The following is an 18,052-nucleotide window of genomic DNA, read 5'->3' on the forward strand; positions in this document are numbered from 1 at the left end:
GCGAAAGCGCGAAAGATGTTCACTAATTACACACACTGCAATGTAGCACTAATGCATTCGGAACACAATATAGCTTTAGGTTGTGCGCGCTGCACAGGCTTATAGCTTCTGCAGCAATTGAAGAGATTTTCCATCAATTGAAGAGATTTTTTTCCGCGAACACAATCAGAGACAAGAATGTATAAGATTTGGTAGTTTAATTTCGAAAAGGAAGGATAAAATACTATAGATTTAAACAGAAATGGGAAACGCAACTGTACTTGGGGCAAATGCGCAACACAGTAGTTGGTAGTGGTAGTAGCAGGAAGGAGGGTTTCACACCATTTGCTCTCTTCACTTTCCACTTCCGTTTCTTATACACGTCAGCTTAACTACTAAATTATATTGTTACTTCGAGCTGTGAGTGTGTTTGTATTTTATTTGTTTGTTTTTTCTCTCTCTCTCTCTCTTCTGCTTGTTCTGTGAAAACTATTGTAATTGTATTGTATCGCTGTAAGTGTGTATGTGTTCTTGTGTTCGTATTTAAGTGTGTTGATACCTGTGTACCTGCTTTGCGTTGTTATCTATTGCAATTTCTATTACGATAAATGGGGTGGGGCGGGAAAAGGGGGCGGTTGTTTTGCTGCTGACTTCTAATATATTTCCTCTTTCGCTTTCCATACTTCCTTTTCTTGCCATCTCCACCGTTCATTACGCATCATTTTCTTTAACCCTCGTTTGTTTTGCCACCATTCTTTTACTCCCGTGCACACACTAGCGCGTTTTTGCCATTTTTAGCAACAACAACAAAAAAAAAGAACTTCCATTTCCTCTCCCTCATATCTTAGTGTTTCTCTTTCATTCTCTGCTCACATACCAACTTTGGGTTCACAATGCTCTTCTTGCTCCTTCTCCTTCACTCCTCCTACTTTCTCATCTTCGCGCGTTTCCTTAACAGTCCACTAATTTCTTCTCTATTTTTTCACCATTGCATTTTCATTTGCACTTCTTCTTCGTGCATCCTAGGTTGTGTGTAAATGGGGATTTGTTTGTGTGCTTGATTTTTTTTCCTCCATTTATGTATTCCTCATTTTCACTTTTGTTGCATTATTGTGTATGTGTTTGTGTGTTTTGTTGTGTTTACTTCTATATTTTTTCAGTTTTGCGCTCCTAGCATAATTTATTATTTCTTTTTTTTGCTTCTTCTTTGACGTACTCATTTTTTTGTAAATTTTCTCTTTTCCGAAACTATCTAACGTATGTGTGGGTATGTTTGCGTGTTCGTTTTTTTTTTTTGTTTTGTTACTGCCCCGTGGACATATTTTTGCGGCCTGTCTGTTTTTGTTCGTGTTATTCGGCTTTTGCGGCGTGTCCCGCATTTCCATGCCCATGATTTCCTCTTCTCTGTGACTCGTGAAGGCAGTTTCCTCAATGAGTGTCTCACGATTTTGTTTGTATGTGTTATTTGTTGTTGTTCATCCTTTTCTCCATTCCCCATCTTTTTCCACTAACCAGTCTCCACCGTGCGTTGTTGCCCAATGAGGGTTTACTAACCACGATTGCTGCACAACGCTTGCTCTTCCTCTGCTGCTTTTGGCTGGATTTGTGTGTTTTTGTTGTTGTTTTTTTTCGGAAATCATTTTTCCACCCTTTGATATTTTTAAAGGTAGCTCTTATTTTTTAACGAACACAACATAATGCGAATCCCACACGAAGCGCTATCCGCTCCGTTTTTTTTTTTTTGCTCTTCCCGTTGACTTTTTTTTGCAGAATTCATTGATTTCTTCTTTTTTGCCTAAGTTTCCTAATGACTATAGTTATACATTTTAAGCTTTTTTTTTCGCTAGTCCGTCTGCCTTCCATGTTTTTTTACCATTTTGCCTTTCTATTGACTTTTCCTACGCAAAAGCTCTTTCTCTTTCCTTTCCATACTTTTCAGCACACACCAGCAGATTGTTTTCTTTTTTTGCATACTTTTATGTTTCTTCTTTCAGCCGCGCAGATTTTGCATACGCTGCATCTATCTTGCACAAACCATGTGCATGTTTGCGCTTTTTCTGCTCTCCAATTCTTCTTTCAATCTCTTGCTCTTCCCTTCCAACGGACAGTAACGAATTGCCTTGGCTTTAAATATAGTATATGTATATATGTATGTATATATATATAATATAACTCTTAATTACAGTAGCTCTGATCCGTGTGTGTTTTTGCAGTCCTTAGATCGATTACTTTTACCGGCATGGCGGCTTTTTGCTTGTGAGAAGAAGAGACACGAACAAAAAAAACACGATACTGTCGGCAAGGCATGCTCTTTTCGTGTTTCCCTCTCCATTGCACTGACTGTGCCACCACCACGTTTGATGACAACAATCTAGCAGTCGAGCCTTTACCCCTAAACCCCGTAATGCTGCTGTGTTTGGTGAGTTGACTCGCCTAGTCACACGTTCCGAGCCGTCCGAACGTGAAGGACAGTTTCTTCGGTGTGTGAATCACCGTGACCGCGTATCTTTTTTCTCTTTCTTATTTCTAGTAACATGCAAACATCCTCCCTTTCACTGCCCATGAGAGTGGTGTGTGATTTCACTGGCATTGTATGAATTACGATTGTGTTTATGCTGCTGATCTCCACTACCAAAATCGAACCATGATTGTTAACTCAATCCCCACTCTCCACACAGTCACGGTCTACTTATTTTTTGTTGTTTTCTCTCACCATTCGCTGTTGCTCTTGCTTTGCAGTTTGCAGCTTCCACACACCGCACGACTGGCTCCTTCCTGGACATGTGCACACATGTAATGTTTCACACGGGAAGATGATGATTCTGTATTATTACGAGAAGATCTTCCTAACACTTATCACGCTGCCGCGCACGTTACTACACACCTGGAGTACATCCGCATAGCATCTCCCTAGCAACCGGCAGGCCCGATCTCCGGCCTTTGCAGTGAACATCCTCCGAACGTGCTGTATGCTGCAATACACCACTAACTATTATTTGTTCTTGTTTTCTACATCTAATGTTATACAACATAACTAATGTTTGCCTTCTTTCGCGTGATTCTGCTTCCCTTTTTTTATAGCGTTTTTCAGTATTTTCTCTCTTCTCTACATCACCGCTCGTTTAGTTACTAAAATCACATTGGTTGTTATGTTACCTTTCTTTTTCCGTTTTTTTTCCTCCGTTTTCGTTTCAGTAATAATTTATTCGCACGCACTATTTTACACAGACACGCACATCACTCACACACATTCACACTTCCCGACCAAGTCACCCGTTCGCTCTGTCTCTTTCGCTCTCTTTCATGCGCACACACACACACACACACACACGCACACGACACTTCTTATATCTAGCGTTTTACTTTTGTTTGCCAAGCAACAACCGATTGCTGTTTGTAGAATAGTAGCTTGTTTCGCTTTATCACTGGACGCAGTGCGCTAAAATTCAGTAGACGTCTCAGCATCCGATTGCTGCTGGTGCTCCTCCAATTCACCACCCATTCACACCGCACAACACACAACAGACACGTACAAGCACACCAGCACGATTGCGCAAATCGATGCAAAACCATGCCTACTTGTTTTTAACACATGCTACCATCATTATCGCTTGTTTTCAATCGTACGCTAAACTATCCTAAGTGACTTTCGGCTGTTTTCTTTTCTGGTTTTATTTTGTTTAACAATCTTTCATTTTTCCGCTTCCCCACAAATTAAAGTGTTTAACAGCTATTACAAGGAGGAAAGGGTGAAGGTTCCGCTATTCTTACACATGGTACACACCTTCTTCCGCTTTATGTCACATTCCGTTCTAACGCTCTGCTAAAGCTGCTCCTGCATCACTGTATCGCTGTGTAGTGTAGTGCCATGTTTAGGTGGAGCTTGTGTAAACGCAACGGAAGAAAACTATTCTCCCCCAAACGTTACACGCAAACGCACATACATACGTTCCAATACGCCGAATGTCTGTGAACGTTAATGATACTGTCGATGCAACAGTAGGTAGAGAGTTTCGGTCTAGTTTTCCCTAGACCAATGCAATATGAAACGAAGAAGGAAAATTTAAGAATGGAACAACGGAAAACCCATCACATGGGGTGCGCGTCATAGCTCATCCTGACCTGACATATCGACATTTTCTCCTGAACATGCACACGCACATTTTACATTCAGTCGCGCAATCTGCCTGAAGCAACAACTGTGTTCGATACGGATCGAAAAAAGGGATCAAGCTCCTGTTTGAGGATAGCGGCGGCTTACTATTGGTTTATTGCTTACTGCGCTGCGCATATGGCAATGATGCAATGGAACCACCAGTGCACAATTTCAAACGTAGAAACTACTCGTTTATTAGCGACAGTGACGGTAGAAATGGCACGAACGGATAGGTTACGTTTTGCATAACAAACATCGTGTATCGCTCTCTTGAACATTTGCTGCTAAAATAGAGATCTTAGGGCATGCGGCATTTAAATGGGAGGAAAGAGACATCGATACAATCAGCGATGAAAGGATTTAAAGTGCAGTTCGAAGTTTGTGTGCGAGTGGTGTGCATGTTTGTGAACAACTTAGAAATGTTGTGTAATGAATAAAGAATAGAAAACGAACGATACCTAAATACACTGATCCGTCCGGGGCAGCAGAGCGTTCATAAACGGTGTGATTCGTCGCCTAGTTGAAGATGCATACTGGTTTCGCTGTTTAGCGTTCTTAAACGCATCATATATATGTTAGATATACTTTTTTACGCTTAACTACTATACAACACTCACACACAAACGTGCGCGCGCGCGCACACTCGCACACTCTTGGTTCGGTTGGTTGTGCATCCTCTCTGAACCCTGTTCAATGAATCATCGGCATCGGGGGCTAATGGTTCCTACTTTTGCGAATGCTAAGCATTTTCTGTTTACGTTTTTTCCCTTCTGTTTTGTATTTGTCGATTTCGCAAACCATAGACTTCGGTTCATCATATTGTTTGACCTAGACGTTTCACAGTAAGCGCGTTTTGTTTGTTTTATGCTCCTTTCATCTACAAACTATGTGACTTAGTGACTGATACACTGATACGACTAATTCTCACGACGTTCATTACTTCTTCTTGTTGTGTTTATACTGCCACCACGTCCTATTGTGTAACTCTTCTTTACCACACAGCCGCGCGCGCTTTTACTTATCCTCGTAGTACTTCGTAGAACCGCAAATGGCATCTTCCCAGGCTGAAAAAATATGTTATTCGTATTTAGAAAGACATTCTTCGATCGATAGCTTTGCTAGCACTACAATTCCACGTCACCCAATACATAGTTAAAGGACACTGCAACACATACCTGTTCCTACGAAAAACACAATCTTATCGTGATTGTATTCGGTCGTGTGCACTTGCTCGGGTGCAATGAAACGCAGATTGATCTCTTTCATCTTCTCACGCACCATCGGTTGCTGCGCCGGCTTCGTTGTCGGTTCGACGGAGCCGACCGAGGAAGAGGACTGTTGCGATGGCGACACCGTTGAATGTGTCTGCGCGGCAGTGTCAACCGTCATTATTTGAACCTTGGGCAGTTGCTGTTGTTGTTGCTGCTGCTGCTGCTGTTGCTGCTGCTGTTGCTGATGGTAACTTTGAGCAATACTATTATTGTTCGTTACTGCAATGGCTGGTGCCACGGCCTGTGGTTGGTGGTGTGTTGTGGCATTGTTGTTGATTAAATCGTTCTGCACGGTCGGCGGCGAGGCAAGCTCCTTGATGACAGCAGCCGGCTGCGGAACGATCAGGGCGGCCGCTGGGGCAGCAGCAGCTGCAGGAACAATCAGCGGAGCGGTAACAGCAACGGGCGGAAGAGCGGGCGCTGCCGGCAACAACACGTACGGTGCAGCCGTCGGCACAATCGCCAACGTTGAGGGTAGCGGCGGTGGTGGAACCGTTATAAGATGTCCGGTCGGCATCGCCACTACAGGCGGGGCGGCAGCAGCAGCAGCCGGATTGCCATTAGCATCCTTCACCGGTACAGCAACGGTAGCAGCAACCCCCGGCACAGCACCACCAGTCACCGGTGTCATAACGGGCGGTGGAAGAGCATACTGATTGTGATGGTGCTGTTGGTGGTGGAGCGGCGCCGGCGGCGGCGGCGGTTGATGCTGCTGCTGCTGTGGCTGCTGCACGTGATGCCGTATTGGGGGCGGTCGGACGGAACCGGCCACCGATTGCACCGCCGGGGTGAGATGTGGCGGCGGTAGGGTCGGGGGCGGTTGCGTGTAGATCGGGTGCAACAGCAGCGAGGGAGCGACCGGCGGTGGCTGATGGAATATGCTCGCGCCGGTTACGGCACCATCGTGTGTGGCCTCATTTACGTCACCCAGCGGATCGCCGGCCACCATTTGTACCACCGGATGCGCAGATTGTTGCTGGTAACTATTGCACGTGGTGGACGAGGACAGGGACGCCGACGAGGACGAAACGGAGGACGATCCGGACGACGGTGATGTCTTGCTGCTGCTACGCGTATTGTCTAGTGGGGCCATCGGAGACAGGGCGGCATTCGGCTGGTGTTGCTGCATCAACCCGTAATCGGGATCCGCCGTTTGCACTGCCGTACTGTTGCTGCTGCATGACGAAGAAACCGGCGGTTCGCTACCAGCCACAGTACCACCAGTACCGCCACTATTGCGGCGCTGCTGCTTGCCCTTGCTTTTCGGCGGTTCGCGACAGTTGGCGCCATCTCCTCCTTCGAGCAGCTTGCGATCCTCCTCGCTGAAATCACCAAACAGCAGCTCCTGGTCGATATCGAAGCCGAACGTAAATTCGTTCGATTTCGGCTCGTTGTCGTTCACGATGATCACGGCTGGACGATTCTTATTTCGGGTTAGCTGATTGTTGCTATTGCTTGCCGTACCCGGCGCTGTAGTCGAGTTGCTGCCACCACCGGTTGACTTGTTTCCAGCCGCAGTAGACGCAGTTTGAAGCTGCTGTTGTTTATCCTTTTTGTTCCGCTTGCCAGTCGTAGACGTTTGCTGGGACGCCGGCGAAGGACCATCGGCGGGCCCATGCGACTGCTGCTGTTGCTGTGGTTGGGGCGATGTTTGGATGAAGTGGATAGTATTGACACCCGGTCCCCCGTTCATGGGACTTCGCGTATCAAACGGTAACATCGTGGTGGAGTGTGAATCAGTGTCAATCACCATCGCATTCGCAGCATGATTCCACGACTCGGTACTGCTGGCGGCCGACTGTTCCACTTCCGTGCCGTGCTGCTGTTGCTGTGCCGGTGGTGGTGCAGCAGCAGTGTTTGCCCCGTTACCACTGAGATCCTTTTTCGCTTTGCCCTTCTTCGATGCTGTCGGATTTGCCGTTGCCGAGGGATTGGAGGAGCTCGACGTCTGTGTACCAGTAACGTTGGAAGCGGCGGCCACCTGCCCGAAACTCAACGCGCTTGAAGCAGGCGCGGGATTGCTGCCGGAAACGATAGCAGCACCAGCTGCTTTTGGTGCGTTTTTGCCATTGGCCACATTGGCGGAACCCGCATTTGCTGATACACTCGTGCCGGTGACCGGATCCGCGCTGTTGTTCGCTCTCGCGTGATGATAGCTCTTGACCGTTTTCTCCAGCGCCGGGTAGTGTTCGTTCGAGTAGTAGATGTCATTATTATCGACACTTTTCGACTTGTGTAGTGACGCTTTGGTACCATCGGCCACAGTCTTTGACGGATGTCCACTGCTGGCGGTGTGTGATCCGCCGGTCTGCTGCAGTTCGCTGCTACCACTGCCAAATGTGGCACCGGTCGCAGCAACGGATGCGGGCTGCTGCTGCTGCTGATGTCTGTTTGTCTCATCGTTCGAGTTGTTCACAGCCGTGAGCAAACTTTGCGAGTACGTCGCCCGCGTCGTTGCACTAGCTCCTAGTGTATGACTACTGTTGCTACTATTGCTACCCGCGCTGTTGCCATTCCCAGTGCTGCTATTTACAGTTCCGCCGCTATTATTGCACGTGGCATGCGACAGTGCTTGCAGATGGGGATGGTGCTGCTGGCCGCCCGATGACGCAGCGGACGCCGGTTGCGATGGTATCAGCGAGTGATGATGCGGATGGAATTGCTGCGATTCGACTAGTTGCGGGAACGCTTCCGATGAGTTGAGATCTTGAATCACGTTCGCGTTGGCAGCAGCGCTCGAGCTGCCTTCGGCATGATTGCCCAAACCATCTCCAGCGCCAGCGGACAAACCAGCACCGCCAGCACCATTCGCACCACCGGTGCCCAGTCCTGCCTTCTCCACATTGGCGATACGTGCAATTTCGGCGTAAGACTGCGACGTTGCCGTACCCTGGCGCTGTTGACTAGTGTGCTGCTGTTGTTGCTGTTGATTGGCTTTACCTTTCGGCTGCTGCGGCTTTTGTTGCTGCTTGCGGGACGCGTTCGTTTCGATCGGCAACGAGTGAACCGAGTCGGCATCGCTCGAGTCAGACTTTTCAGACGGTGGAACAGAGGAAGTCGATTTTCGTCGCGATACATCGTTGTTCATGTACACCTCACGATCTGCGGTGAAATGACTGCTGACGGAATGGTATCTACCACTGTTACCACTAACGCCAGCGCCACCACCACCTCCACCACCGCCACCGCTCCCGCCACTGTTGCCACTATTGCTTGCGTTTCGAGCATAACCACCTCCGCTAGGGATCGGGGCCGACGCGCCTTGGTACCGCCGATTAACCAACGACGATGCTGCCACGGTAGCATTGGTCGCATCTTCTGAGCCGAGCATTTGTGCCTTCTTTTTTGTCTTTTTCTTTTTGGTGACAACGTGAAAATCGGACGCCTCTCCGCCGGTGCCGACGCTTCCGCCGCCGAGGGCGGTTAACGATTCTACCGACATTCGTAGCGAATCGCGCTTCTTACTGTTATGATTTACTGCCGACGGCCCATCGGATACGTTCGTTGCGGCAGAGCTGGCATTCTTACTGTTGCTAGTCGGTACAGCAGTCGTTACATTGTGATCTTTGGCCTTTTTACCCTTTCCACCCACGGTCGTTGATGCAGTCGTGGGAGCGCCGTCCTCCTGTACCGCACCAGCAGACGCATCGTTGCCGAAGAAACTTAGCTCCTCCGTTCCCCAAGATCTACGCTCCGAACGTTTGCCGCCACCGCTGGAACCACCACCACCGCCACCACCGTCCTTGTTATTGCCAGCCAAGTTAGTTGCCGATGCAGCGGAAGCATTGCTACTATTCGTGTTGGCGGCAGCGGTTTGGGCAGATTTTTTCGATTTGCTGTTGCGCAGCGTTACTGCCGGATCCGTTTCCTGCGCACGAGCCTTTTCGACGTGGTTTTGCCGAGTGTTTTCTTCCTCCACCTTCTTCCTACTGCAGCTGCTAAGCTCCTCGAGCGAATTACTTTTCTTCATTTTGGCCGCACGTTCCCGTTTCTTTTCGCTCTTGCGCTTCGACTTCTCTTCGCCTCCGGTGTCGACGCTTCCTACGCCACCACCACCGCCCACGCTGTTGTTGGTGGTACTGGCACCGGTCTGCTTGGCGTTTGCATGCTTTGCATTCATTCCGCCAGCTCCGCTTCCACTGTTCAAGTTGGCACCGCCTCTCGCCAGCTGCAGCGATGACTGTTGCTGCTGTTGTTGCTGTTGCTGCTGCTGTTGCTGCTGCAACTGCAGCTGCTGCTGCTGCGATAGCTGGTGCTGTGGCTGCTGCGACTTATCGTTGTCCGTGTTTTCAATGTAGCTGACCAGGGCCTCGATGTCGGACTTGCCCCGATAGCCGGCAATATTTTCCGGCACTACCACCACAGTGTTACGGTCGGATTTGGGTTTACGAGGCTTTTTGCCACCGGTTCCGCTGCCACTACCACCGCCGCTGCCCATCTGATTGCCACTGCTAGAGGATCCTAGACCACCGCCACTGCCACCACCGCCAAACTGGGACACGGAGTTTGCATTCTCGTCGAACTTTTGCTAAAAAAAAAAAACAAGGGGGGAGATATTAAGCCAATCAATATGCATATATATATGAGACAAGCAAAGTCGTTTTTGCTATCAAAAACCTACCTGTATTGTCGGGTAGGTGAGACTGCTTCTAGGGGTGGATATGAACTGATTGCTTGACGAAAGCACCGACTTGATGGCGGACTGATCCACCTTGCTGCTGTCGATCATGCACTTCACTGCCGGATATGTGGAACCGAGCTGGACTGCCTCTAGCATTGGCAACGAAACGGTTTTGTCGACATGGTGCACCGACGATGGGCGGTTCACACTGCAAGACTGGCCAATTTCCAGGCTTGCCTGGGTCGTGTACTGTGGCTTCGGGTAGCAGAACGTTTTCTTTGCCGTCGATAGGCCGCCAGCCCCGGCCGACGAGCCAACGAGGTTCGTTCCGCCGCTGCTACTGCTGGTGCTGGACGTGCTGCTGTTGCTGCTGTTACCATTCCCATTCCCGTACGTGTCTGCGCTCGAGCCTCCGCCGTACGCGAGGCTTGAACCGGTGGTAATAGTTGAGGCGCCCATTCCACTGCTACTACCGGCAGCGCCACCGGTGCCGCTCGTACCACCGGCAGTAGCAGACGTTCCGTTCGAGGGACCCATTCCCATCATCTCGATTTCGTCCGCGCTCGAGTCGTAGTGATTGTTCTGAGACACAAACATACACAACTGAATACATTAACCAGATGGGTGTGGGTGTACTTTTACCTTCCCCCTAATGCCTGAACCCAACGACGTGACACACAAGGTGTTGTGGATAAACGCGAGGAGTGCTTGAGCAACCAGCAACCAGCAACACAAGCAAATTGCCTTCACTCTGAACACTGAGTTTATCCACAATCGCCCAGTGTCAAGCGTCCGGTAACTTACCTGTTGCAGTGCGTTGTTTGCATGTCCGGAATACATATCCCGGAAACCGCGATGACCGGATGGGCCCTCGTCCGAGTCCAGTTCACCCATATTGATAACAGTATGCGCTGCTGGACCAGTTCCCGAGCCAACGATTCCACCGCCCGACGTGGGCCCGGCGCCCGTGCATCCACCAGTACCACCATCACCGCCACCGGCCGCACCCGATTGAGATTCCTCCCCGGCCAGGCCGCTCCAATCACTCGCACCGATCGGATTCAGTGGCGCCGATTGCAGCAGCGCGCCGTAATCATTGCTTTTGGCAGCAAACTTCGCCGACGTCGACTTGAGCGGGCGACGCACCTCGTTCAGGAACGGCTGCTCGCTGATGTAGGACGGTGTGGTCGTTTCGTTCACGTTACTAGGCAGACTGCCGCCCTCGCGCTGCCTCGAGGAAACAGACGATATTTGACGCTTGTTGCGTGACCCACCATGGCCCCCACCGCCATGCCGTTTGTGGGAGAGGCTCGATCCGGTGCAGTACTCGGTGTAGCCGTACTCCTGCTTGGTCGCCTCCGTAATGTCCTGCAGCGAGCCGCCCTGCGTCGGGCGCGCGGAGGCCCGTTTGCTGTGCACCGGCCGGCTGGTGAAGGAAAAGTTCTGCTCCTGGTCTTCGCGCTCCGTTTTACTCAGCAACTCCTGTAAGCAATGTACGTTAATAAGAGCTCGGACTGGCGATTCTGGAACACACATTTCCACTAGGCAATACGTACGTTAAATGTTGCGCTCTTGTGCTCCCGATCTTTCGGGCACTTGTAGGTGATCGCTTCATCCAGCAAAGCTTTCAATGCATCTTCATTCATGGTTGCGAGCTGAAATGGAATCGTAGAAAAATGTCCAGTTAAATTCAAATTCAATATCAAACCTCAACTAGTATTGCGCTGGGTCAAACATCACAATCCAAAGATCTTATGAAATGCCCGACGATGGCACAATGCAAACAATTTGGACATTTCTATGTATACACACACCGAACATACATATTCTAGAGTACACGAGATAAGGATAAAGTTAGGACATTCCCAAACTATGAGAAACTCCTATTTGCACCGAGTCGTCGCTGTGTGTATACCAAAATTGCATATTGCATACACGTGCGTTTTAGCTGAACTCCTATTATTCTCGCATATCCTAGCGATGAAAATGTACAAAATAAAATTCAGATGACCAACACGCACACTAGCATATTTTTTCATCATCTCGCCATAATCACACAAAAACACACACACACCCATACATTTCATATCATCAAACTGATGACATACGAAAACATCGAATTCATCGCATCGACGATACACGATAGGTAGGTGCGCCAATATTTACAAAAATAATCTGCAGAAAAAGGAAATAAAATTCCACAAATTTCACAAAACTAACGATTTACATCCACATTTAGCGCAAGTTCCGTAAGAAACATTAGTTTCACACGGTCAGAGCGTACTTTGCAGCATACGATTGCCGCACACAACACAACATGTTTGACATTTCGCTTATGCAGCTTTGGTGTGTTGCGCGTGTGTGAGTGTCTCATCTCTTCCCCGAAGATGCAAAGCAACCTGCTATCCGCACACAGTTATGCACACAACACACACTACCATTGCAATGTGCTGGAAAGAAAAGGCACACACAAAAGCACACAGCACACATACACACACACACTCGTGCTCGCAGCAACATGCAGCACACAAATTCGGCAAGCAGAAAACACTCTGCAAAATCGAACCCTATTCTGACAGTTCGCGTAATTTCAAACGTCAGATTAGCAAATATGGCCGAAAATTGTGCCATTTCATTGCCTAGGTAAAATAACAAAAATATTTCCAACGACCGTTCTCCGAAACAGCCCAACACAGTAGAAAAGCATTGCAATGCAGGCTTGGGAAGAATCTGGGAATGGGTTATTCCGCAACCACAATGATGTCACTTGTACTGTACACCGCGCCCCATTCGCACAGACGAGCACGAGCGATACCTACCGGTTCCTGGGCGAACGACGGCTGGGTGCTGCTACTGCTGCTGCTGTTATCTTTGTTGTTACCGGCGGTAGCTGAAGATGATGGGTTCTTGCTGCTTTCTGTCCCTTTGGCGTGGCTGCTGGATGCGGTTGCTGCAGCAGTTGCCGGCGCTTGGGCGGTTGACGATGACGATGATACCTTCACCGCAGTAGCCGGAGTGGTCGTAGTGGTCGTTGTCGCAGCCGACATGGCCATCGTTGTGATGACGGGCGGTACTACTGCCGCAGCAGCAGCGCCGGATGGGCTGGCATTGGTTGTTCCTACTTTGCTGTTGTTGATTGAAGCGCCTGTGGTGTCGGCCGTGCCGGAACGATTATTCACAGTTGCTTCACTGCCAACGCCTCCAACGGTGGTAGCTGATGGTGTGGTGACGATGGGGGTGGCGGTGGTAGTGCTGCTGCTGCCGCTGGCGGTGCACGTACGATCGGTCGTTTCGCCGGAAGTCGATTGTCCCTCGTGCTTTGCTACCTCACTGCCAGGTTTGTCGGGCGCCTTGGGCTGCCCAAGTTCTGGCGAGGGAGCCATCGTACGATTCCGACTACGATTCCACAACCGACCGGTGGCGGAAGTGTATTCCGCCCCCCGTTAGGGAACCGCACACCACCCCTTAAACAGGAGATGTATCACTGCGGCCTTTCTTGCTCTCCCTTTCCTTCTCTCCGGACCGTCTAAAAACCAAAGCAATGCTACACCGTCCACAAACCCCCTCCCCCGCGCTACGGCTGATGGGGGCTCTGTATGATAGTGGTTACCGGTCGCTAACACACTTCCCCGCCTCCCTCTGCCTTCACTGACGGACACACGTAGTTTTATATGTCTCTTCTATCCTGCCCGCGCGCTCGTCACGTCCTAGATGGGAAATTCAGATACGAAACAAAGCAAAAGGTTGCCATCAAGCACAAGCTTTTCCACGCACGGATTTGCACTTAAATATACGAATCACATCACAGAACCAAACGAGCAACGATGATGTCGGGCACTGCTGAAGCAATTTCTTCGATTTCAACCCCACTGGACCCGAGACGGACCCACACACAGCCGGATGGATTATTGTTTTTACTTTTCTTTTTCTGTGCACGCACTACCAATTCGTAGACACTTTGCACACGCTGCACTATTTCCACTGAATGGGAATATGTATAATGATCGCCTTTACATAAATACCGGCTATATATATTAATGTACATACACATACGCCACTAGCTCGTGCTTCGGGAATCTACCTCCTGTGTGAATTTTCCAACGCGCACAGCACTCCGGGCCTGCTACATCCGGACGCTGCGCTATGCCCTAAGATGGCAAAATACTTCTTCCTTTTAGTCTTCAGCACATTTCGCTCCACGGTGGGTAAGAAATACAGCCGGGGTACGTGTGCGTTGTTCGTGTCTGGTTCTCTCTGCTTTAGTAGCTGCAGCTGCTGCCCCGGTGCGGTGCGCTGCCTTTTACCGTACGCCACACCGGCGGCTCCGAGAAGAAACCGACGTGCCAGAAAATCACTCTTCGCCGCCCCTCATCCGTTCACCCGCGCACACACATCCGTTGCTACACCACCGCACACACAGTATTCATCGCGTACGTACTTGACAGCCGCGAGACCGCCACTTACTTAGATTCGCTGCGGCTGTATGCGTACACACTCGCGTGTCGGCGTATGCGTACGTGAGTGTGTGTGTGTGTGTGTGTGTGTTTGTGTCTGTACGAACGTACTGTAAGGGGGCTCTCGGTGGTGTTGGTAGCTTCGCAGACACGATTAGCTCGAGGAAACCTTTTTCTTCTAGCCCTTTTCTTTTCGACGTTTCTACGTCTGTGACCTACGTCGTCTTCTGCTCTTGTTGCTGTTGCTGCTGATATCAGAGCGCCGCGACGTCTTCACACTGCACACATGCACACGCACACAACACACACATACGCTATATATACTCTCACACTCACTCACACTCACGCACATTCACTCACACCACCACACCTGAATTTATTCCTTTCGTACTTTCATGCTCACTATTTTTTCCATGCACTCGATTTTTCACTCTTTTCACACCGCACTGTGAAAAACACGAAAATCACCGTCACCGAACATGCACAACGGACGCGGTGGTACATACTTTACATTCTGCACGCTACGTACATGAGGATCACACACACCCCACACTAGGGAAGGGAGGTGGCGACGACAGCGACGATTTGCACCGCAGCCGTAGACATTACCCGTATTTGGAGTTTTTTCCTCGCTCCGGGAACAACCAGAAGCGGCGGCTTGATGACTGCACCAAGAAGAGGAAACTGTCCAATGCATAGAGTGTGGCACAAGCACACAATGTATCGTTCTTCCACTGACCACGGGTCCGTGTCCGTGCTCGGTTAGCGAGAAAAATGGGGCTGCTGGTGCTGCTGCCCGTTAGGCCACCTTTTGACGGCAACTCGCCATAGCCGTACAGTTCTACACACAGCTACACTCTCTTCCCGTCTGACACATCTTTTCTGCAAAGAGCTGCTGCTGGCTTTTTTCGGAACGATGGTGGCCGCGACAGCTCGTGCTACATTTTCTTCCGCTCGGATTGCGCACTTTGCGATCAACTGTCCGGGCGACCCGTCGGTGCTAATGTTCAGTTCACTGCTTTTTCCACACGGGCAAGCCCGTTCTTTTTACCGAATTACACACTGAAGACGATGCAAATTGGCAATCGAAAAACATGACACCACTGAATTCTGCTGAACGTCACGTTTGACAGCTCGCACCAGCCTCGAATTGTCGTGGTTTTCTTTTTTACCCTGAAAAACAATTTCACACAATTTTACAAACGACACCGCGAGCACACAAACAACACACCAACTGTTGGAAGTAGATTTCTTTCGACTGCAAAAATATGTACGAAATACCTAGAATAGCGGAGCAAACTTCTTCCTACCTTCACTTTGCCTCTAATGCAAGGCACATCGACGAACTCTACCACTGTCCAGCTACGTCGGGTGGCAAAAAACATCGAAAAGGCAAATTTTTGTTATGTTGTTTATTTTCAAGCAAATGATGACCGCTGTAGTGATGCTGTCACAGCATTGAATTAATCTCAAAATATTCCTTTTTTCTTTTAACAAAGGACTGTTGATTCAGCCCGAAAAATAAGAAAAATTCATTGCCTTAGTAAATGGTTTCAAGAGATAATTTTACATTTTGCACAATTAGTTTACACGGGTAGAATCGTACAGCAGCATTTTTTTCCAGGGAATTCGAAGCAGGCGGTGTGTGTGTGTGGGGACATTAACAACGGCATACAAACTGACAGCATGTTCAGTTCTGCTTTCCAGTCTCCCCGCGCATCGTGCCTGTTGATTCAAATTGTGCCAACCAAACCGATGGACCAAGCGACCCAACCGTACGAAGGAGTGCACTGCGACGAGTGCCACTACTGGTTTAGCAAGCTGTACCTGTTCAAGCAGCACCACCGGAAATGCCACAGCGATCTCGGCGAGCTGATCGATCTGCCCCCCTTGCCCGCGTTTGCCAACACGGTGAAGCTGCACAACCTCGAGGACGAGCTGTGGTTCGCTATACTGCACACCTACGAAGGGAAAACGGTGCTGATGCGCATATTTGAGGCAGAAACTCACGCCACAATGCGAATCGCAAATCAGCGCGACATGGAGCAACAACGCCAACGGCTGGTACGGAAGGGCGCCGGGGACACCATTACGATCGGCGTCCTGTACGATGTGTATCCCGAAATCAATGCGGAGGATACGCTTAGCTTTAAGGTCGTTCCGCGCATCTACTGGGATGTGAACGAGGATGGTACGAAAACACCGATACCGTCGATGTCGTACCCGGTCACGGGACGCTCGGGCCACCGTGGGCAGTACCCGGGAAAGTTCCTGTAAGTCAGCAGTTCGGATCAGCTCATACTAATCTCTCCTCTTTTCGTTGTAATTTTTGTTTGCTGTTTATTTTTATTACAGATTCCCAGAAAATCTCAACACGCGCCACGAACCGGCAAGCTACATCTATAGCGATGTTGTACTGTGTGAGCACAATGTCCCTCCTAATCCCTTCTATGTTGAGCTGGAACGAATTGTAAACACACTTTAGTATGTACATAGTTTAGTTTTAACACATTCTACCCCTTACAAAATGCATTGTAAGGGTACGATTATTATTGTCACACACAGGGTCGTGTTAATTTTCAGTTGTATTGTTTTCGCTAGGCTTTAGCTAATGTATAACCAAAACCGCACTATCTCTTAAAACCATAATACCACCATACAAAACACTGAACTAAACAGCCAAAAGCTTTTTGTTCTACTTCAGAAACATGTACGCAATTGGCACAGAATACACAATTTCCCTCAGCTTCAACCATCGGGGCAATTTAATTAGTTGTTATACTTTGGGTTTCCACTTGTTCATGTTAACTACCCAACCGCACGACCGCACGTTTAGCAGCACGAACTTTGGTTTGGCCGTTTCTTTTTTTTTTAAACACTGCTACGGTTTCTGTTCCATTGAAATGGTGTGAGTTGCGATCTATCTTCGTTGTTACATTTACTACACCAAGAAACGTGTTTCGATTGGTCGCTATAAATTTTAACCAAACAATCATATTCAACATGATGGCAATTAGGCAACCGCCGCACCCGCTTCCCAACCACGTTTGTCACGTTTTGTTAGAACGCTGCTAGATTAAGGCATTGCTTTGGTGTACATTAAATTCACGTTTGCCGAAAAAGTTTCAAAATTTGTTGAAGGATGAAGGAAGTCCTTCTACAAACTGGTGGACCATTTGCTGTGGACAACACACTGGTTGATCCAAACCGTGGGATGATGCTTTGATCGTCACCGTCTACGGCGAACGGCACATCCATTAAAGGTATATGTATTTAAACAAATTTTGCCATGCTTCGTTATCTTCGTGTAGGAGTTTAGCGGAGCCAACGACCAAAAATCTACAGAGCTGTGCTATGGCAGTGTGCGTCATGCGTTGTTTTGACGAAGAATGCAGTACTTTTTTTTATTTTGGCTAGGAATGGGAGGAAAAATGCTTTAAAAATGAAAAAACAAATCAATTACACTGTTGAAATGTACATGGTGGCATGAAATAATATGTGTGGCGAATGGTTCAAGGAACAGTCGTTAAATGGTTTGCTGCTGTCGTGACAAACGTTAAATGGAAAGCAA

At 48.8% G+C, this 18,052-nt stretch overlaps 2 protein-coding genes across 7 annotated transcripts; one reads left to right on the plus strand and one right to left on the minus strand.

The window, feature by feature from the left end:
- Positions 1 to 180: 180 nt before the first annotated feature.
- LOC120953860 (pneumococcal serine-rich repeat protein) lies at positions 181 to 15,812 on the minus strand. Of its 6 annotated transcripts, none has more exons than XM_040374180.2 (7): positions 15,763 to 15,812; positions 12,847 to 13,734; positions 11,584 to 11,682; positions 10,832 to 11,509; positions 10,028 to 10,630; positions 5,311 to 9,934; positions 181 to 5,199 (listed from the first exon to the last, which is right to left on the minus strand). In XM_040374180.2, the coding sequence occupies exons 2-7, from the start codon at positions 13,408 to 13,410 to the stop codon at positions 5,150 to 5,152; spliced, it is 6,618 nt and encodes a 2,205-aa protein (XP_040230114.2). In that variant the 5' UTR covers positions 13,411 to 13,734; positions 15,763 to 15,812; the 3' UTR covers positions 181 to 5,149. The 6 variants fall into 6 exon arrangements, with proteins under 6 accessions (XP_040230114.2, XP_040230115.2, XP_040230112.2 ...); XM_040374181.2 differs by lacking the exon at positions 15,763 to 15,812 and adding an exon at positions 15,654 to 15,752; XM_040374178.2 differs by lacking the exon at positions 15,763 to 15,812 and adding an exon at positions 15,091 to 15,644.
- Positions 15,813 to 16,004: 192 nt separating this feature from the next.
- LOC120950949 (uncharacterized) lies at positions 16,005 to 17,233 on the plus strand. The gene is made up of 2 exons (XM_040369374.2): positions 16,005 to 16,754; positions 16,837 to 17,233. Exons 1-2 carry the CDS (start codon positions 16,168 to 16,170, stop codon positions 16,964 to 16,966), a joined length of 717 nt encoding a protein of 238 aa, XP_040225308.2. The 5' UTR covers positions 16,005 to 16,167; the 3' UTR covers positions 16,967 to 17,233.
- The last annotated feature ends 819 nt before the right edge of the window (positions 17,234 to 18,052 follow it).

This window comes from Anopheles coluzzii, chromosome 2 (assembly GCF_943734685.1).
Source record: "Anopheles coluzzii chromosome 2, AcolN3, whole genome shotgun sequence".
In the NCBI taxonomy this organism is placed as follows: domain Eukaryota; kingdom Metazoa; phylum Arthropoda; class Insecta; order Diptera; family Culicidae; genus Anopheles; species Anopheles coluzzii.